This window comes from Schistocerca piceifrons, chromosome 2, assembly GCF_021461385.2.
Source record: "Schistocerca piceifrons isolate TAMUIC-IGC-003096 chromosome 2, iqSchPice1.1, whole genome shotgun sequence".
Lineage (NCBI taxonomy): Eukaryota > Metazoa > Arthropoda > Insecta > Orthoptera > Acrididae > Schistocerca > Schistocerca piceifrons.
Window position 1 is genome coordinate 1,038,689,827 of NC_060139.1, and position 23,201 is coordinate 1,038,713,027.

Genomic DNA, 23,201 nt, shown 5'->3' on the forward strand with positions numbered 1-23,201 from the left:
TCCATTACAGGGATGTTAATGTCCTGTAACCACTCCGCCACAGGCCGTGCATTATGAACATGTGCTCGATCGTGCTGAAATATACTATCGACATCCCCGAATTGCTCTTCAGCAGTGAGAAGCAAGAAGGTGCTTTAAACATCAATGTAGGCCAGTGCTGTGATAGTGCTACGCAAAACAACAAGCGGTGCAAGCCCCCTCCATGAAAAACACCACCACACCATAACACCACAGCCTCCGAATTTTACTGTTGGCACTACACACGTTGGCAGATGACGTTCACCGGGTATTCGCCATACCTACACCCTGCCATCGGATCTCCACATTGTGTACCGTAATTCGAAACTCCACACAACGTTTTTCCACTGTTCAGTCGTCCAATGTTTACGCTCCTTACACCAAGTGAGGCGTCGTTTGGCATTTACCGGCGTGATATGTGGCTTATGAACAGCCGCTCGACCATGATATCGAAGTTTTTTCACCTCCCGCCTAACTGTCATAGTACTTGCAGTAGATCCTGATGCAGTCTGGAATTCCTGTGTGATGGTCTGGATAGAAGTCTGCCTCTAACACATTACGACCCTCTTCAACTGTCGGCGTTTTCTGTCAGTCAACAGACTAGGTCGGCATGTACGCTTTTCTGCTGTACGTGTCCCTTCACGTTTATACTTGAGTATCACATCGGAAATAGTGGACCTAGGGATGTTTAGGAGTGTGGAAATCTGCCATACAGACGTATGACACAAGTCACAACCAACCACCTGACCACGTTAGAAGTCCGTGAGTTCTGCGGAGCACCCCGTTCTGCTCTCTCACGACCGGCCAGAGTGGCCGCGCGGTTCTAGGCGCTACAGTCTGGAACCACGAGACCGCTACGGTCGCAGGTTCGAATCCTGCCTCGGGCATCGATGTGTGTGAAGTCCTTACGTTAGATAGGTTTTAGTAGTTCTAAGTTGTACGGGACTGATGACCTCAGAAGTAAAGTCCCATAGTGCTCAGAGCCATTTGAACCATTTGCTCTCTCACGATGTCTAATGACTACTGAGGTCGCTGATATAGAGTACCTGCCAGTAGATGGCAGCACAATGCACATAATATGAAAAACGCATGTTTTTGGGGGTATCCGGATACTTTTGATAACTTAGTGTACATATCTGTTACAACCAATATCTCCAGTTACTTGTCTGTCGCCGGTCGCTGTGACGGAGCGATTCTAGGCGCTTCAGTCTGGAACTGCGCGATCGCTGCGCTCGCAGGTTCGAACCCTGCCTCGGGCATGGATGTGTGTGATGTCCTTAGGTTAGTTAGGTTTAAGTAGTTCTAAGTTCTAGGGGACTGATGACCTCAGATGTTAAGTCCCATAGTGCTTAGTGCCATTTGAACCATTTGAACTTGTCTGCCTGTTTCTGGACTTTTCACCACACACTGGTCCTCCACTGTCAAAGAGCCATCCAGATTTCGGCAATCTGTGATTTTCCTAAATTGTTTAAGTCGAATACTGGAGTGGTTCCTTTGAAAAGGAACGGCCGATCCCATTCCCCATCGTTACGAAATACGATTTTTTGCTACGTCCCTAATAACATCAACATCTACGGGACGTTAAACGCTGATTTTCGTTCTCCTACTCCAAGTTTAGCTGTTGTCAGATACCATATGTTAGCAACTGCCCACGAATCTGTCCTTTATTCCGGCACGCGTTTTCCGTAGATTTATCCCTCATCTGTTGCGTTTAACGCAACGGCGCCGACGTCTAATGCCTGACGACATGTGCCTGCCGACTTCTTAGTAGTGTATGTCTTTGTACTGCGTCTTTATAATAGAATGACAGACAGACGTGACTTGTTGACGAAACATGTACTGTGAACGAATCTATCCTGTAAATGAGATCTTGCGTTGGCGACATATTATCATTTTACGCTTGGTCTCCGGTGTGGCTTGCTGCAGTTCCTCGACTGCGTTGCCATTACCATTACCAGCACAAGTTTTGTCCTCGTCATTAGTGTCGCTGTCGCTTGTGTCCACGAACGTATCTCTTTCGTCAGACAGCTCTGATGATGTTAGATCATAGATATCAAAATTTGGTTCTTCCAACATCCTCCGTAATTCCTGATCTGTGAAACTAGTCGTTTTTCTATGTTTACAAAATCAGGATGGGATTGTGGGTCCACCTTGATGCAAAACACTTTCGTTTTATTTTATTTATTGTCATTCCCCAATTATTTTCAGCGAAAGTATCGCCATTGTCAGTGGGTTTTTTTCTTTATTCTAAAACATGCAAAAAATACTATCGTTATAAGCATCATAAAACATTGGTACATGTTTACTGTTTGTTCCAAATATTGTATTTCGTGAATAGTTTCAGTAATAACTTACGCTGTGTGATCATATGTATCCGCACGCCCCCGAAAACGTACGTTTTTCATATTAGGTGGATTATACTGCCACATACTGCCGGGTACTCCATATCAGCGACCCCAGTAGTCATTAGACATCGCGAGAGAGCAGAATGGGGCGCTCCGCGGAACTCACGGACTTCGAACGTGGTCAGGTGACTGGGTTTCATTTGTGTCATACGTCTGTAAGCGAGATTTCCACTCATAAACATCCCTAGGTCCACTGTTTCCGATGTGATAGTCACGTGGACATGTGAAGGTACACGTACAGCACAAAAGCGTACAAGCCGACCTCGTCTGTTCACTTGACAGAGACCGCCTACAGCTGAAGAGGGTCGTAATGTGTGACAGGCAGACATCTATCCAGACCATCACACAGGAATTCCAAACTGCATCAGTATTCACTGCAAGTACTATGACAGTTAGACGGGAAATGAGAAAACTTGTATTTCATGGTCGAGTGGCTGCTCATAAGCCACACATCACGCCGGTAAATGCCAAACGACGTCTCGCTTGGTCTAAGGAGCGTAAACAATGGACGCTTAAACAGTGGAAAAACGTTGTGTGGAGTGACGAATTACGGTACAAAATGTGGCCATCCGATGGTAGGGTGTGGGTATGGCGAATGCCCAGTGAACATCATTTGCTAGCGTGTGTAGTGCCAACAGTAAAATTCGGAGGCGGTGGTGTTATGGTGCGTTCGTGTTTTTCATGGAGGGGACTTTACCCCTTGTTTTGCGTGGCACTATCACAGCACAGGCCTACATTGATGTTTTAAGAACCTTCTTGCTTCCCACTGTTGAAGAGCAATTGCATCTTTCAACCCGATCGAGCACCTGTTCATAATGCACGGCCTGTGGCGGAGTGATTGCACGACAATAACATCACTGTAATGGACTAGCCTGCACAGAGTTCTGACCTGAACCCTACAGAACACCTTTGGGATGTTTTGCAACGCCGACTTTGTGCCAGGCATCACCGACCGACATCTCTCTCCTCAATGCAGCACTGCGTGAAGAATGGGCTGTCATTCGCCAAGAAACCTTTCAGCACCTGATCGAACGTATGAGTGCAAGATTGGAAGCTGTCATCAAGGCTAAGGGTGGGCCAACACCACATTGAATTCCAGCATTACCGATGGAGGGCGCCAGGTGTCCAGATACTTTTGATCACATAGTATATTTACCTCAAGTCACAGCGTAGTTTTCACGTTTGTCACCGTCATTACCGGCATATTTTATATGTTTTTTTGTTGCTGTTTGTTCGGTATACAGAATGTCATCTGCAACCGTATCACAGGATGTTATTACCAAATATGAAAAAGTGAACTTATATACGTCAGCGTTATGCTAATGGGAACTGCGATAGTGTTGCGGATACAGTTCTGGTGTGCACTTGGTTGTTACGTAATTTGTTTTGTACTCACGTTCCTTGGTCGGCTTACAGTTGCTTTTATATACAGAAAAACATAACTTTTGCACATTGGTCGTAATTCAAAACGTTACGCTACAATACTGTTAGCATGTGTCGCGACAATAAATCGCACATTGTGAGAAAGTTTTGAAAATGGGGCAAAAATAACGACTTTCTGCGTTTAAAAGCAACTGAAGGCGACCAAGGAACGTGACCACATGACAAGTTACGTAACAACCTAGTGCAAAACACAAGTGTATCCGCAGCACTATCGCATTTCCTATTAGCATGACGCTGACGTATATAAGTTCCCTCTTTCATACAGTTGCAGGTGACATGCTTTATAGCGAAGAAACGGCAACAAAAACACTGAATATAAAAGTAACATATTCACCTTTTTTGTGGTTCGATAGGAGCATTTTTCCGCTTATTTCCTTCTTTTCCCTGCTACAGCAGGGCGTGTCGCTCATACCAAAGAAACTTTATGGGCCACTAAGAATTTGGTAATTCACTTACGTGAAATTTAAATAACGCAACGCTATAGAATTTTATACCTCAGACCAAATTTTATGTGCAGAAAATTTTTTACAACCTGGGGTCCCCAGATCAAAAAATGGTTCAAATGGCTCTGAGCACTATGGGACTTAACAGCTGAGGTCATCAGTCCCCGAGAACTTAGAACTACTTAAACCTAACTAACCTAAGGACATTACACACATCCATGCCCGAGGCAGGATTCGGGCCTGCGACCGTAGCGGTCGCGCGGTTCCAGACTGAAGCGCCTAGAACCGCTCGGCTACCCCGGCCGGCTCCCCAGATCCCTTTTGATGATGGCGGAGACACTTTACAGTACATTTCTCCGTGTTAAATCACTTTATGAACTACGTCACAGCCTCACACCGTATTCTACGTGCGTGTTTGACGTGTACAGGTAGAGTAAATTTGAACGTCTGTATATCGGAAACGGATAAAGATATTAAGAAAATTTTCAAGGCTTTTCGAAATCTGGATCTTAGGAATGTGACGTAAAAATTACAAACATTTGGTGTACATAAGCGTCTTCGAACTGCGATTCGGATTTGGTGCCAAAAACTATGTTTTTGTGGTGTTTCTCGATAACGGATAAACAGTTTTGGAAATGGGAAAGTATCAATTGCAAATAATAGCCTAGAGTACATACCGTTAAAATTAGAGAAATTTGCAGCGGTCATTTATTATCTTGATTTCTCCTCACGCCGGATTTTATGTGTACAAGTAGGGTAATTGGAACACATGTATCTCGGAAACGAAAAAAGGCATCAAAAAATTTTCAACGTTCTTTGAGAACGGGATCTTACAAATATCTAGTAAAAATTTAAGTCGTTTGCTGTGCGAATCTGTCTTGGGATCATACGTTCCATTGGTAGCGAGTCGATGAAACGGACTCTCTCTCAATTCCTATCTCAAGCAGTTGTCATCGAGCAAAATCGACACAGGACAAGCAACCATAGCCCGTATGTCGCCATGTTGTTCTCTGGCTAGCGTCATTGTCTCGTTTAAAAAATCTATGTCCACAGGTGCATAAAATAGCTTAAATACCACAAGTTCATGTGTATGGTGACGAATCAAGGATTCGTTTCACTACACATTCTGTGGAAAGAGTTAACATCTCCAGCTGAAGGCGAAGATACACTACCGGCCATTAAAATTGCTACACCAAGAAGAAATGCAGATGATAAACGGGTATTCATTGAACAAATATATTATACTAGAACTGACATGTGATTGCATTTTCACGCAATTTGCGTGCATAGATCCTGAGAAACCAGTACCCAGAACAACCACCTCTGGCCGAAATAACGGCCTTGATACGCCTGGGCATTGAGTGAAACAGAGCTTGGCTGGCGTCTACAGGTACAGCTGCACATGCAGCGTCAACACGATACCACAGTTCATCAAGAGTAGTGACAGGCGTATTGCGACGAGCCAGTTGCTCGGCCACCATTCACCAGACGTTTTCAGTTGGTGAGAGATCTGGAGAATGTGCTGGCCAGGGCAGCAGTAAAACATTTTCTGTATCCAGAAAGGCCCTTACAGGACCTGAAACATGCGGTCGTGCATTACCCTGCTGAAATGTAGGGTTTCGCAGGGAAGGGTAGAGCCACGGGTCGTAACACATCTGTAATGTAAAGTCCACTGTTCGAAGTGCCGTCAAGGCGAACAAGAGGTGACCGAGACGTGCAAGCAATGGCACCCCATACCATCACGCCGTGTGATACGCTAGTATGGCGATGACGAATACACGCTTCCAATATGCGTTCACCGCGATGCCGCCAAACACGGATGCGACCATCATGACGCTGTAAACAGAACCTGGATTCATCCGAAAAAGAGACGTTTTGCCATTCGTGCACCCAGGTTCGTCGTTGAGTACACCATCGCAGGCGCTCCTGTCTGTGATGCAGCGTCAAGGGTAACCGCAGCCACGGTCTCCGAGCTGATAGTCCATGCTGCTGCAAACGTCGTCGAACTGTTCGTGCAGATGGTTGTTGTGTTGCAAACGTCCCCATCTGTTGACTTAGGGATCGAGACGTGGCTGCACGATCCGTTACAGCCATGCGGATAAGATGCCTGTCATCTCGACTGCTAGTGACATGAGGCCGTTGGGATCCAGCACGGCGTTCCGTATTACCCTCCTGATCCCATCGATTCTATATTCTGCTACCAGTCATTGGATCTCGACCAACGCGAGCAGCAGTATCGCGATAGGCTACAATCCGACCTTTATCAAAGTCGGAAAGGTGATGGTACGCATTTCTCCTCCTTACACGAGGTATCACAACAACGTTTCACCAGGCAACGCCGGTCAACTGCTGTTTGTGTATGAGAAAACGGTTGGAAACTTTCCTCATGTCAGCACGTTGTAGGTGTCGCCACCGGCGCCAAACATGTTTGAATGCTCTGAAAAGCTAATCATTTGCATATCACAGCGTCTTCTTCCTGTCGGTTAAATTTCGCGTCTGTAGCACGTCATATTCGTGGTGTAGCAATTTTAATGGCCAGTAGTGTATAAATCTCGAACGGTTTCATGGGAAACAACAAGAAAACAAAACGTTATGAAAGAGACCTGTGACGGGTGAACCGCGAATCAAACCCCCCAGACGACAAGCATGTAGTAACGATCCCTGCCGATCACTACTGGGAGCAAAGTATGTGTAGCCTGCGCTGAACACCGGGCAGTGGAGCACTCACCGTCGATGCCGCCGCGGAGCTCGGCGTCGGTGAGGTCTATGATGACCTTGTGGCCGATGACGTAGTTGATGGGCAGCAGCGGGTCGTCCCAGAAGCCGGCAGCGCCCACACGGACAGCCGCCACGCGAGGGCCCTGGTAGATGGCCACCTCGGACAGGTCTCCTGTCGGGACATGCGTAACACAGCAGCGTCAGTAACGCTGATCAACGACCGGGCAACAAGATCGTAGATCTGAGCTAACAAGACGAGCTCTGCATTTTTGTAGCTCACTGAAACAGCAGTTGTGCTCTACGAGTGTAGTGGACATTAGACAACAAACCACTACCGTCAGGGTTGTAACACTCATATCGATTAGGAGAAGGTTTATTTTCTGTAACTGTGTACCTGCAATTTATGAAGTGTGTATTCTATATTGTTTAAACTCCTTTGTGTATGGCAAGAAAATTAGATATTTGTAATATATTTATGAAAAAAGCAAAAGAATATGTTGCTATTTTAAATTATTGTAAAATCAATATTTTTTTATTTATGAATTTGGCCAGCTATGGACCAGTATTTGTATGGAGTGTGGCCATGTATGGAAGTGAAACATGGACGATAAATAGTTTAGACAAGAAGAGAATAGAAGCTTTCGAAATGTGGTGCTACAGAAGAATGCTGAAGATTAGATGGGTAGACCACATAACTAATGAGGAAGTATTGAATAGAATTGGGGAGAAGAGTAGCTTGTGGCACAACTTGACTAGAAGAAGCGATCGGTTGGTAGGACATGTTCTGAGACATCGAGGGATCACCAATTTAGTATTGGAGGGCAGCGTGGAGGGTAAAAATCGTAGAGGGGGACCAAGAGATGAATACGCTAAGCAGATTCAGAAGGATTTAGGCTGCAGTAGATACTGGGAGATGAAGAAGCTTGCACAGGATAGAGTAGCATGGAGAGCTGCATCAAACCGGTCTCAGGACTGAAGACCACAACAACAACATCATCTGCAAAGGCTAAACATTTCACATCAAATTTGTTCTTTCCTTGGCCCATGCTTATACCATTTCTGCCCCTGTTTTTTAATGTGCTTTCCCATGTTTTTACTATTTTATCTAAAACCAAGTTAAAGAGAATTGGGGACAGTCCGTCTCCTTGTCGAACTCCTGTTATGATTTTGAATGGTTCGGAAATTTCGCCTTGAAACTTAATTCTTGATGTATCTGTGAGCGTTTGTTCAACAAGTCTTCTGGTGTTTTCATCTATCCCTGATTCATAAAGTATCTGGAATAGTGTTTGTCTGTCAACTGAGTCGTAGGCCTTCTTGAAGTCTACGAAAGTAACTACTGTATTTTTATTTTGTATAGCTCTCACTCTCACAATTGTTTTTAAATTAAGAATCTATTCTGCACGTGATCTACCTTTTCTAAATCCTGCTTGATAAACTCCTATATGAGGTCTTGATTGTTCCTCTATTCTATTTAAAAGTGCTTTAGAAAGTATTTTCTATGTTTATATGTTTATAATAAGAGTATGTTTCCTAAAATCTGATTCATACTTAGGGCACTCGTATTTGTAACATGTAAACGCTGTAGGAAAGTCCCTCCGCAACGAAAGTGGCACGGCGCGATATGAAAGGTGGATTTGGCGGTCCAACTGAGCGGCTCTTTTGTGTGAACGACACGCAGTATGCGTCTAGCCTTAGCACGGTGTACCTCGACGGTGCTAAGAGAGGCAATTGGAAGCTGCTTTAGAAGGGATTTGCCTCGGATGTGGATCTGGCTATTATTTTTTATTCACGGAAAAATAGAATGGCTCTAATATGTTGAAAATCAGACACCAAGAAAAGAATTTATACAGCATTCGCACATCAAGAGCCATTGCGCCTGCCACCAATCTTCATGCAAACTTCATACATTCAGCCAACTAATGTATATGGGCATGGACCAGATAATTCGTGTGTTGTTTCAATAATAATCACATAAAACATAAAGTGGTGTCTGTAACCATATTATCAATCCTGATCACGAACCTACGCAGCGTCCTCGCCTAAGTGCTACTAAAGCCGAGTATCCTGATTTAAATGAACAATCCTTGCATTCATGTGTTTAAAAGTGATTTTTTTTGTCTAAAGTAAAAGGAGTAGTAAAAATTAAAGTAAGAGTAACGTTTGGATGCTTTGTTAATGAACTGCTCCAAGTGAAATACAGTTTTGTAGGATTACAGTGCAAGATTGTGTAAATATTATTGCAAAGAATATCCGCTTCACAGGTAATTAAAGTTCAAGTACATATAAATCTTTAATGAACAGATTTACGATAGTATTGTTAGAAGAAAAATTATGCACAATTTTAAAAGAAGGTGTATTTTTGGTGCCCATCATGAAAGTTTCTTTTTTTTAGTTAATTACGCCCAGTATTGCATTTTATTGTCCTGCAAAGGAATTTAAGTGAATGATTAGCCTTTAGAGTTAGCCCTTACTATTGCAATAATCAAAGATCTTTGACTAGTCAAACTATACTAGTTTATGGGTCCCCATCATATTCTCCACCTATTAAGAAAAAATTGAACTGTTACTGTTTCTAACAAAAGCTGCTATATGGAGAGAAGCTTAAACAGTGTATTCACGATGTTATTCATCTTTATTTGTGTTTTTTTTTTCATTTCAGACAAGTAGAAGCCGCTCATGTCCAAATTTACTTCTGCTTTTCATCCAGTGACATTTCAGTATTTGATTAAGTAATCCTCTTGAGGGTGGCTTTCATTAGTATGAGACTGGTGCAAATTTGCTCCCCATAATTTACTGGCGTGTGTGTTATTAGTAACTGTTGCTACACACAGTACAGAGTTCACTGTGTCAGTTTGTATCCTGTTTGCTATTCAAAGGGAAATCTCAACAAAAGTAACTTCAATAACCAATATTCAGTTTTCTCAACGATATGTTTCCAAAATAAATTGATTTATGAGTTTACCGCTTTCGCTAACTCCCAAGATTAAAGCCTGTTTGGTTTTTCTATTATTTCACCAAATTCAAAATTATAGTCCGATGCCCTTGTCCATTTGACCCATGTGCGGTCGAACTTCGAAATCCTCTCAGAGGATAACATTACCCGGCACTTTAGTGTTATAGGGTGTCTGCAGGTGTGTCCCAGGGTTGTGTGACGTAAATGATCTGACGGATAGGGTGGGGAGAAGTCTGCCGCTGTTTGATGATGACGCTGTGATGTAACGGACGGCGTCGTCGTTGAGTGACTGTAGGAGGATACAAGATTATTTACACAGCCTATTGGTGTGATGAAGCCGGCCGGGGTGGCCGAGCGGTTCTAGGCGCTACAGTCTGGAACCGCGCGACCGCTACGGTCGCAAGTTCGAATCCTGCCTCGGGCATGGACGTGTGTGATGTCCTTAGGTTAGTTAGGTTTAAGTAGTTCTAAGTTATATGGGACTGATGACCTCAGATGTTAAGTCCCGTAGTGCTCAGAGCCATTTGAACCATTTTGGTGTGATGAATGGTAGCTAACTCTAAACGTAGAAAAAAAGTAAGTTAATGCAGGCGAGTAAGGAAAACAGTGCTGTAACGTTCGAGTACAATATTAGTGGAGTGCTGCTTGATAAAGCCACGTCGGTTACATATCTAGTCCTAACGTTGTAAAGTGATACGAAATGAAACGAGCATGTAAGGACGTAGGACGGTGAGTAGTTGGCTTGGGTTTATTGGGATAATTTTAAGAAAGTGTGGATCATGTGTAAAGGAGAGCGCGTATAGTACACTAGTGCGGCCTATTCTTGAGTGCTGCTCGAGTGTTTGGGATCGGCGACGTGTGGGATTAACGAAAGACATTGAATTAATTCAGAAAGGAAGACGAAATGGACAGAGAAAGAAAAAAGGAGGACATGGACAGAGAGAGGGTGGAGGAGGAGACGGACAGATGAAGGAAAAAGGAGGAGATTGACAGAGAGGGGGGGGGGGGGGAGGAGATGAAGTGAGAGAATGAGGAGGACAAGATGGACAAGCAGACGTAGAGGAATAGATAGACAGAGAAAGGGCAGACGAGACAGATGGGACAGGGAGGAGATGGACTGAGAGAGGGGAGAGGCGATGGGCAGACGGATGGAGAAGAGAAAGGGGAGATGGACAGTAGAGGGTCGTGGAGGAGATGGCGCGAGAATGGATAGAGGGGACAGGAGGAGTTTGATACTGGGAAGGGAGACAGACAGAAGGGATGGAAAAAATGGTTCAAATGGCTCTGAGCACTATGGGACTTTACATCTATGGTCATCAGTCCCCTAGAACTTAGAACTACTTAAACCTAACTAACCTAAGGACAGCACACAACACCCAGCCATCACGAGGCAGAGAAAATCCCTGACCCCCCCGGGAATCGAACCCGGGAACCCGGGCGTGGGAAGCGAGAACGCTACCGCACGACCACGAGATGCGGTCAGAAGGGATGGAGCTGATGCGCAGAGGGAGAACGAGCAGATGGACAGATAGAGTGGGGAGTAGCAGAGGTAGGGATAGAGGTGTAGGAGGTGGACAGAGAATGGGGGACGGAGGATGTGGAGGGAGAGGTGGGCGAATAAGAGAAGGACCAAGAAGGGAGTGAAAGAGACGGATAGAGAGGGCTGAAAGGACGAGATGGACTAGTAGAACTGGAGTAAATACAAGCTCAGGCTACGCCGGGTAGTCAGTTTTGAACAAAAATAATCGGCAATGGTGGGTGAAGACTTCTAGTACAAGGAAGTCTTTCTCCTAACTGCCTTGCCAAAGAGGGCAGAATGGTGGACAGAGGTTTGGGACATCCTCTTGTCGTAGGGTGGGAAACTAGCCCTGAAAGGCGAAACAATCAACAGTGACCAACTGCATGAGGATACAGAAGGCAATGAAAACCATTGCATTAAGGACACGTAATATGTATCTGCAGGACATGGGGCCAGTAATTGAAATAGTGTCATGTTAATTTCGCATTGGCAAAAGATTCCGGATGAGCACCCATTCAGACTGCCAGTGGAGAAGTAATCATGAGAAAAAGACTGAATAACCAATGAAAGGGAACATTCTACGCGTCCTCTTTAGTTCGTAGTGATTTACCCACGTGTCATCAATGGATACTACGCGACTGAGAAAACCTTTTTCCTTTCGAAAATGCCTTAAATGTGATTTCGACGTTACCAGACGTTCATGTTTACTTTTGTCAAACAGTTGCCGTGGTACCCTATGAGCATAAACTTCACGATAGATATGAGGTTCAGGGTCGATTCAAAGTGTTGAATCGTGCCTAATGTTCAACTCATGCGCATTGTTAATAGTTCTGAACGGACAATCGCCACGAATCAGTGGGTCAGCTGCCATGGTATCCCTTACCATTTTCGTACTGCGTAGCTTTCTCAAACGCTCCCCTCGTAAAATTTATGTTCACGAGGGGGCCCGTCATCATAATGAAGCATTTTGCGATACTCTCTGCAACTGTAGTTACTTCAAAGAACAACAAAAAACGTATCATTCCACCCATTTGTTCCTCGGCGGATACAGAGAATGTGGCACTGCGAATAAAATTCTCTGAAATCACTAGGGATAGAGCTATTCGCTGACCCGACACGGGTTGTGTACAAGAACAATATGTGAAGTCGCATCACTGCTGAGCCAGTGCTGTCAACCTATGAAAGAGAAATAAACAACTTACGCCTCATCTAGCTCCTCTGTCAGTGTTGCATATGAGGTTTACTGTGGACACTGCAACGTGATCACGTTAGAACAGTAGTTATTGTGGATACTAGTAGGTAACCACATTAAACGAGAGTTACTGTCAACATTATCAGTTGGTCACATTAAAACGGGGATTATTATGGACGCTAGCAGCTGGCCACGTTAAAACAGGTGTTACTATGGACACAAGCGGGTGCTCACTGTTGTGTCTAGGCATATAGCACGCCAATATAGCGGGGCAGCATCACGGGTTGCCGATACACAATATCTTAGGGGCCTCGGCAACGAGAACCAAAACAACACCAGTTGTGGGCGACAACAGCATGGAATGCTGTCAACGCCAAATCAAGACGCTACCGGTACAGCCCCAGGTCACTGGCCTCAACAACAGGTGGGCTAGTCCGCGACCAGTTCTTCTGACGGCACCGTATTGAAGGCGCCAAAACGCCACTATCCAGCAGTCTAAGTCTTCTCGCCAGAAGAGGGAACCAACGGAGCCTACCTCGAGCCACTAGCCGTCTGCGCCCATGCTACGATGTGACCTCATGAGCTCACGAAGCTCTGCCACCAGAACTTCTCTATTCGGCTGTAAATTACTGTGTTGTGTTCTTGGACAACCGCCCTTAACTGTCATCCTTCAGGGCATAGACTTCTGCCTGTTTAGAGTCAGTGAAATTTCTGCTGAAGTGCTTAAGTGCTCGAACAGAGATAGTTACAGTCACAAACAGCAGTTTGGTACAGAATAGTTAAATTTGGTTTTATGTTCTTATTATTTAACATTTTATTCCTTATCTATCTGGAGTGAGTTACTACTTACCAAGTCCTCGATGGGCCACTTCAGTCACGTTGAAACAGCGGTTATGGTGGACATTAATAGGTTGTTACGTTAAAATAGGGATTACTGTGGATGTGATGAGGTGAGCACATTGTAATGTGTTTTACTGTACAGTAGTTGCCAAACGTGGCAACAAGTTAGAAAACGGTAATCACTTTCGATATTAGAAGGTGCTACATTAAAAACAGGTGTCGCTGCAGACATTAGCAGGTGATCATACAAAATCAAGGGGCTACCATAGATATTAGCTTCATAAGGGTGATTAATGTGGACACTAGCCACTAGGAAGGGGTCACATTGAAAGACGTGTTACTTTTGATAACACCAGGAATTCACTTTATAACAGGGATCACTGTGCGCACTAGGAGGGTGTCAGATTGAAAAAAATGGTGGTTACTACAGTCACTAGCAGGTGTCACAGTAAAACGCCAGTTACTGTTGAGATGGACACTAGCAGGTGGTGACGGTAAAACGGTAGTTACTGTTGATATTTGCATGCGGTCACGTTCAAACCGTAGTTACTGTGGACACTAGCAGGTGGTCACGTTAAAACAGATGTTACTGTGGACTTTAGCAGGTGGTCAACTTGAAACAGGTGTTACTGTGCTGTACAGAGCTCGCATTGCCACACCAAAGTCGGCAACGTGAATCTGTGCCACAGTCATTCGTGAGGGCTCGGTGCAATGCAGAACGATATGTGAGTGCCGCTCATGAAGACCACAAATCCCTTCTCAGCACAGCAGCGCCCTCACACTGAGGTCAATAAGTGTCAGGCTAGCTAGATTTCTGCGCCAGTTCGAGATCTCAGCTAGAGCAGCCAACATCATCGCCTAGGAGCAACAAGTAGTTAAAGTTTGAGATGAACTTGTAGCGTTGTTAATACTGAATATTGTTTGTTAGTTAGTGCATCAAGTGATGCTTTGTTAGGCCAAGATAGTTGTAAATCACTCAGTATTCCTGAGGCAAAGGAGTGTGTCAAACTTAAAAAAATCTTTTATTCCTTTATGTAATAAAGTGAACTAATACTTCACGTGTTCTGGTTTGATGTAGCATCTCCCACGGTACTCAAAGAACGCACAGTTGTGGCCAGACGAAAGTGTTTTCGCTTGATCACAACAGTTACTGTGGACACTAGCAAGTGGTCACGTTAAAATTGGTGTTAATGTGTACACTGGCATTTGGTCACTTTAAAACGGTTGTTACTGTGAACACTTGCAGGTGGTCCCGTTAAAACAGGTATTACTGTGGTCACGTTAATATATGTATTACTGTGGTCACTTGCAGGTGGTCACATTAAAATGGTAGTTACTGTAGACACTAACAGGTGGTCCCACTAAAACAGGTGTTACTGTGGTCAAGTTAATACATATATTACTGTGGACACTTGCAGGTGGTCACATTGAAATGGTAGTTACTGTAGACACTAACAGGTGGTCCCATTAAAACAGGTGTTACTGTGGTCACATTAATGCAGGTATTGCTGTGGACACTATCAGGTGGTCGCATTAAAATGGTAGTTACTGTAGACACTAGCAGGTGGTCCTATTGAAACAGGTGTTACTGTGGTCACGTTAATACAGGTGTTGCTGTGGAGACTAGCAGGTGGTCACATTAAAATGGTAGGTACTGTGGACGCTAGCAGGTGGTCCCATTAAAACAGCTGTTACTGTGGTCACATTAATGCAGGTATTGCTGTGGACACTATCAGGTGGTCACATTAAAATGGTAGTTACTGTAGACACTAGCAGGTGGTCCCATTAAAACAGGTGTTACTGTGGTCACGTTAATACAGGTATTGCTGTGGAGACTAGCAGGTGGTCACATTAAAATGGTAGGTACTGTGGACGCTAGCAGGTGGTCCCATTAAAACAGCTGTTACTGTGGTCACATAAATGCAGGTATTGCTGTGGATACTAGCAGGTGGTCACATTAAAATGGTAGTTACTGTAGACACTAGCAGGTGGTCCCATTAAAACAGGTGTTACTGTGGTCACGTTAATACAGGTATTGCTGTGGAGACTAGCAGGTGGTCACATTAAAACAGCTGTTACTGTGGTCACATTATTGCAGGTATTACTCTGGACACAAGCAGGTTGTCACGTTAAGATAAGTGTTATTATAGACCCGAGAGCTGCGTCACGTTAAAATTGCGGTCGCAGTAGACACTTTGAGGTGGCCGTAAGAACACGCTTGCAGGGAGCGGAGTGGTGGAGATACCGTACCGGCGAGCGTGCTGGCCCAGAGGCTGTCTACGGCGGCGGCGCTGCCCATGTCGGAGTACGCCTTGAGGCTCTCCAGCTTCTCGCGGTCCCGCGGCGCGACGGCCGAGGTGCCGGCGGACAGCACGGGCGCCAGCCCCGCCTCCGCCGCCGACGCCAGCAGGTCTCGCAGGCTGACCGTCTGCGGCTGCGAGGCGGCGCACAGCGCGGCCACCACCGTGCCCGCCGACACGGCGCCGCGTGTGTCGTTCACCACACCGCGCTCCCGGCACCCCGTCGTGCTGCAACACCAGACACGCCGGACACGCCTCACAGCTGCTGTGATCCATTCAGGGTGTTTTGGACAACGTGGTTGTGGAGAGAAGCAGAGATTAGTATGATTAATCAATAATTACAAAAGTCTTAATCGCATTTATTATTATACCGCCAACCGGTTTCAGCCCGACGTAGGGGTCATCTTCTGGGCGTTTACACCATTGGTCGACTGCTGGTGATGTCACTCCTGTCAACATAACGGCAGGAAACTATGTAGACAGGAGTGACACCACCAGCAGTCGACCAATGGTGTAAACGCCCAGAAGATGACCCCTACGTCGGGTTGAAACCGGTTGGCGGTATAATAATAATAATAAATGCGATTAAGACTGTTTTCGAATTATGTTACTTATAATCCGCCTTGAATGCAAATTTTTTTTATTCATATGGCCGGTTTCGGTTCATTCAGAACCATCTTCAGATCTTATATTTCAGTTACATGCATGTGAAAGTTGCTGGATTTTGACGGGTTACTCCTGTAATTGTAATATCAGATCTGAAGATGGTTCTGAATGAACCGAAACATGTGAAAGTTGCTGGATTTGGACGGGTTAATCCTGTAACTGAATTATCAGATCTGAAGATGGTTCTGAATGAACCGAAACCGGCCGTAAGAATAAAAAAGTTTTGCAATCAAGACGGATTATAAGTAACATTATACAATGACTGATTGCTGCTATCCCATCAGAAATTATGTCTGTTTTTGAATTATTGATCATTCAAGATGTGCGTTGAGGCTTATAACACTGTTAACAGCGTCACCAAACGGCGTAACCTGTCGCCCGGTTACCGGCTCCAGATGTGGATTCCCTTTCTAATAGTTTCCAAGAGCAACAAATACTTGATTTTCAGTACTTCATCGGTGTGCTACCTACGAACGACGTTCAATATTGATACGCCCTGCTAAACTCGCAGGACAGGACAGGTGGTTGGAGTTGTGGAAAGGGGACGAAAATGAGCGGCTGTCAGTTACACTCGAACTCATGTAACTTTATTTATTTGACCAAACATTAAAGTACAAATTCTTGAACTTAGTTATCGGCTGAATACGCCACATTATCTTATGCCTTAAGGGAACAACCACTATAATTTTAAAAAAAAGGCTAAAAGCCATTAACTCAAAATTCAGACACCAATGAGAATATTTAGAAGGTAGGCCTCATATTAAGTAAGTTCTATAATTTGGCTGAAGGCCCAAAAATCTAACACGTGAAAAGCAACAACCTTAATTTAAAGACGGCTGAAGGCCCATGATTTAAGACTCAAGGTAAAATTAAATAAAAAACACAAGGTAGAAGACGTTATCTTAAATTAGGCTCAAGGCCCCAAACATTGTAACACTTGACAAGCAAGGAACTTTAATTTTAAAATGGCTGAAGGTTCATGCCTTAAAACACAAAATAATTTTTAGTAGGCAGAAGGCCCAAGGCTTTACCTTTAAACAATATATTAATAAGACTGAAGGACCAAATAATCGAACACTTGACAAGCAAGGAACTTTAACTTTAAAATGGTTGAAGACCCATAACTTAACAACACCACTAAAAACAATTCAACTTTAATTCAAAACCATTGGCTATGAACCATAGAAATATACACAATAGAAAATAAGAAAAGGCAGTGCAGCTAACGGCGCTCAGAAGTTTCGAGGGTCGGCCAGCACTTGAAATACTAACGATCACTTACAAGGAGACGGCACGACCGTGGGGTCGGGGATTTGTCCACAATTTTGTGTGGTGAAAGAGGACCCCTAACACCTCACGTGGTTGAAATATTAGGACGCACTACTCGGAAAATCCCGAGAAAAATCGATCCAAAGTTTCTTAGGTGCCTTATGACCATAAAATGTTAATCCATTGTCGTGGCCCCGTCTGGCGTACATGGTTAGCGCTCGGAACATTACGCCAGATGTCTCGGGTTCGATTCCTCCTCCGGCACTTTTTTTTCTTCTGTTGTTTGCAAAATTGCACCGCATTGTTACAGGAGAATCGTGAAATTCACCATCAATTATCGTCACCAATATTCCGAGACATGATTTAATATGCCTGGATTGCCTCAAAATTGTCAGAAACTCGAAACATTTTCGTAAATGTTAATGGGGCATGTTTTTGTACAGATTTATTGCAAACGCCCTGTGATTGTAAAAAAATCCGCTTTTATATGTTGCGCAAGATGTCGCAAAAATTATTGCTTTGTTTGTTTTTACGATAATTACCACTGCGGTTCTTGTTTATAATTATTATATGTATAAAAATTGAATGTTTCCCAATCGATTTTGTTATTCTGATTAAACAGGCAATGTTTCTCCTCATATAATTTACAACGAAAAATGGAAAAACCACCGCCATGAATTGTGTTGTTGGACAAAAAGAAAATAATTTTTATTCAATAATATAACTAATTTGTTAAAGATAATGTAGGTTTGCGAAACTTTCTGAATAATTGGTGGAATAACCAAAGAAAATGAAACAGAAGAAAAAAAAGTGCCAGAGGAGGAATCGAACACGAGACCTCTGGCGTAAGAATCCGAGCCCTAAACACCGAGGCCAAACTGCGGTTGGTTTTTTTTTTTTTTTTTTTTTTAAAAAATCTCTTTTTGTTCGCTCTTGGTTCGTTGTATCTGCTCGGGGCGGACGTCACAAGACACCCGTTACAGTTGATCCATTAACTGTTTTTTTTATTACAGAGGGCAGTTAACCCTCTGACCGAACACGCTGAGCTACCGTGCCGGCAACGGCATAGCAGTGTACTAACATCTTATACTTACAAGGCACCTAAGAAACTTTGGATCGATTTTTCACGGGATTTTCCGGGTAGTGCGTCCTAATATTTTAACCACGTGAGTTGTTAGGGGTCCTCTTTCACCACACAAAATTGTGGACAAATCCCCGACCCCACGGTCGTGCCGTCTCCTTGTTAGATGAGACAGGCTGTCGGTCCGACCATTCTCGATCCGACGACAACCCAACCAACAGACAGTCAACGGACCCACCGATAAGGTAACTTGCGCTCCACTCGACCAGCACACAATCAGGAGTTCAGTCCAAAACGTAAAACGTAACCAGGAGAAAGGATGATCTTCACCATGCAGGGTTCAATCTGACTTTGGCACAGAAAGGGGTAAATTATGCTGCCACAAAAGTCTTTGGTCACCTACCAAACAGCATCAAAAGCCTGACAGATTTAAGAATCAAAGTGATGAGCTTCTGCTTTGTTTAGAAGATATAGAAACTGAGAATGTAATAGATGTACTATGCCTGTCTGAGCATCACATTGTCACAGATATGCAAAAGATTAGCATCAATGGGTACAAATTAGCTGCACATGTAAGTAGAGATAATAGGATGAGAGGAGGAGTTGCCATATATGTCAAAAGCTTACACAGTGTAAAAAATTTAGAAACTAAAAAATTTTGTGTAGAGCAATATATGGAAGCATGTGCCACTGAACTAAAACTAAATGATGGCACTTTCATAATTGTAACAGTGTATATGTCCCCCTCAGGGAATTTCCAGCTATTTCTAGAAAACTTGGATGCTTTGTTGTGCTATCTGTTAGACAGGGGGAAGCAAATTATCATTTGTGGGGATTTCAATGTTGATTCCCTGAATGAGTGTAATAGGAAGAATGACCTTGTAGTATTACTCAGTTCTTTCAATTTGAGCTCCGTCATTGATTTTCCTACTCGAATAACAAAGAACAGCAGGACATTGATAGATAACTTTTTTATAGACCACGATAAGTTTAAGGACATAAATGCTTATCCTGTTGAGAATGGTCTTTCAGATCATGGTGCACAGCTAGTTACAGTACATGACATAGCTCCATGCAGTATATCAAATCAGAATTTCAAAGCAGTGCGTTCAATTAACAATATAAATATTGCAAACTTTGGGGAAAGCCTACAGCAGCTAGACTGGGATGAAGTGTATAAGGAACCCGATGCAAACTTGAAATATAACTTATTTCACGATACATTTTTAAGGGTATTTGAAAATTGTTTTCCCAAGAAAATAGTTACACATAATTCCAAGAAAACATATAAAAAACCTTGGCTAACTAAAGGAATAGGAATATCTTGAAACCGTAAAAGAGAGCTGTATCTAACAGCAAGAGGGAGTACTGACCCTGAAATTGTTCAATATTATAAAAACTATTGTGCGGTACTAAGAAAAGTTATTAAGAAGTCCAGAAGCATGTGTATCATGTTTGAGATCAGTAACTCTGATAATAAAATTAAAGCAGTTTGGAAGGGAAACAGGGCAACGAAGAGCACAGGAAGACTTTAGTGCCATAAAACTGAATGACAAGTGTACTAAAACACAATCAGAAATTGAAAAATTTTCAATAATCATTTTTTAAATGTTGTGGAGAAAATAGGATCTAGATCTTCACTAGAAGAGGCAAGGCTACTAATAGAAGAGGCCATACCTGTGCAGTTTGAAACAACTGTAATTCCACCAACCTTTCCCTCTGAAATCAGTAAAATAATAAACTCACTGAAAAGTAAAAGCTCTTACGGAATTGATGGCATTTCCAGCAAGGTACTTAAAGCTTGTTCCCCACAGATAAATAGGATTCTCAGCCACGTATGTAATAGCTCTTTGGGGCAGGGTGTTTTTCCCGATAGACTGAAATATGCCATTGTAAAACCATTGCATAAAAAGGGGGATACGTCGGATGTCAACAACTACCGTCCAATCTCTCTTCTGACAGCTCTATGAAAATTTTTTGAGAAAGTAATGTATTCAAGAGTAGCCTCCCATATTTGTAAAAATAAAGTACTAACAAAATGTCAGTTTGGTTTTCAGAAAGGCTTTTCAACGGAAAATGCTATACATGCTTTCAATGATCAAATATTAAATGCTCTGAATAACCGGACATCACCCATTGGTATTTTTTGTGATCTCTCAAAGGCCTTTGATTGTGTAAATCATGGAATTCTTTTAGATAAGCTACATCATTATGGTTTGAGGGGGGCAGTGCACAAATGGTTTAATTCATACTTAACTGGAAGAATGCAGAAAGTTGAAATAAGTGGTTCATGTAATGTTAAAACAACAGCTGATTCCTCAAACTGGGGGGCTATCAAGTACGGGGTCCCACAGGGTTCGGTCTTTACTGTTCTTGATATACATTAATGACTTACCATTCCACACTGATGAAGATGCAAAGTTAGTTCTTTTTGCTGATGATACAAGTATAGTAATAACATCCAAAAACCAAGAACTAAGTGATGTAATTGTAAATGATGTTTTTTACAAAATTATTAAGTGGTTCTCAGCAAACGGACTCTCTTTAAATTTTGATAAAACACAGTATATACGTTCCGTACAGTAAATGGCACAACTCCAGTAATAAATATAGACTTTGAACAGAAGTCTGCAGCTAAGGTAGAATTTTCAAAATTTTTAGGTGTGTCCATTGATGAGAGGTTAAACTGGAAGTAACACATTGATGGTCTGCTGAAACGTCTGAGTTCAGTTACGTATGCTATTAGGGTTATTGCAAATTTTGGTGATAATAATCTCAGTAAATTAGCTTACCATGCCTACTTTCATTCACTGCTTTCGTATGGCATCATATTCTGGGGTAATTAATCGTTGAGTAGAAAAGTATTCATTGCTCAAAAACGTGTAATCAGAATAATTGCTGGAGCCCACCCACGGTCATCCTGTAGACATCTATTTAAGGATCTAGGGACCCTCACAGTAACCTAACAGTATATATATTCACTTATGAAATTTGTTGTTAATAATCCAACCCAGTTCAAAAGCAATAGCAGTGTGCATAGCTATAACACCAGGAGAAAGGATGATCTTCACTATGCAGGATTAAATCTGACTTTGGCACAGAAAGGGGTAAATTATGCTGCCACAAAAGTCTTTGGTCACCCACCAAACAGCATCAAAAGCCTGACAGATAGCCAACCAACATTTAAAAATAAATTAAAAGAATTTCTAGATGACAACTCCTTCTACTCATTGGCTGAATTTTTAGATATAAATTAAGGAAAAAAAAACAACTTAAACATTAGCGTCATGCAATATTTTGTGTAATGTAATACCTTGTACAGACATCTTTTATTAACCTGACACGTTCCACATCATTACGAAGTGTTGTATTCATGATTTATGCAACTAGTATTAATCTAATCTAATCTAATCTAATCATGGACGCCCACAACCAAGCATACGTTAAGCTGTCAGACTACACACCGTGCTGGACAGCGACAACACGGTGAGGAAAGGACATTGCCTGAATTTATGTTAACGGCCAGGGCAGGTAACCGGAACGTTAACGACCACAAGGCAGAAAATTCCGCTGGTGCACTTCAATTGCAAATAAGAAAATACAGTTAGACTCCACCAGGCGGTGGCTAAACCTTCGCCAACTCGAACACACACGTTGTTGTTCACGGGAATGTCCCATTAGCCAACAACGAGAACCAAACGGGACAATGTGAACAGTCTTGACTTGCTGGTAAATTAAACCCAAACTCAACTTTCGTGCCCAGGCTCAGTGAGCCACGAACCTCGTAGCAACGGGAACAACCTCCACACACTCCGACACTGTGTAGAGACCACCAGCAGGCCCGGCCAAACTACGCCAGGCAGACATTTCCTCGCTGCTCCACGCCAACCGATCGACTGCTCTCACACAGCACAGCCGGAAACTATAAGCACCAGACAAGATAGTATGAGGTGAGAATATCGATACACACCGCTGCTGCCTCTCACGGAGAGAGAGAACAACAGCATAATCGCAATAACCGAGGAAAATCAAACACAGAATAGATGCCAAGGTTTAAACCAACGCATAATATAAGCCCAACACAGCTCAAATATGTTACGCAACACATTTTTTCTAGGCCTATCCCGGTTGAAAAAAGGCCTAATTTGTTGTGGGACTTCGCGGAATTCCCGCTTCAGCCCATATAGTTTCACGAAATTCCGGAAGATAGAGGCGTTATGCGTAGCCTTCAAAATGGCGCCCGTAACGGAGCTGTGTTCCAAGCAGAGGGCTGTCATTTAGTTTCTTTTAGCGGCAAAACAGGCGCTTGCAGAGTGTCTATGGAGAGCAGGCAGTGAACAAAAACACGATGAGT

At 43.2% G+C, this 23,201-nt stretch overlaps 1 protein-coding gene across 1 annotated transcript in view; it reads right to left on the minus strand.

Annotated features, from left to right (window-relative positions):
- Positions 1-23,201, minus strand: part of LOC124776109 — a 195,504-nt gene that overhangs the window by 115,753 nt on the left and 56,550 nt on the right. Inside the window, exons 5-6 of the mRNA XM_047250950.1 lie at positions 15,782-16,059; positions 7,038-7,199 (exon numbers count right to left, since the gene is read on the minus strand). Of these exons, the coding sequence (XP_047106906.1) occupies positions 7,038-7,199; positions 15,782-16,059 (440 nt within the window). The remainder of the gene's footprint in view (positions 1-7,037; positions 7,200-15,781; positions 16,060-23,201) is intronic.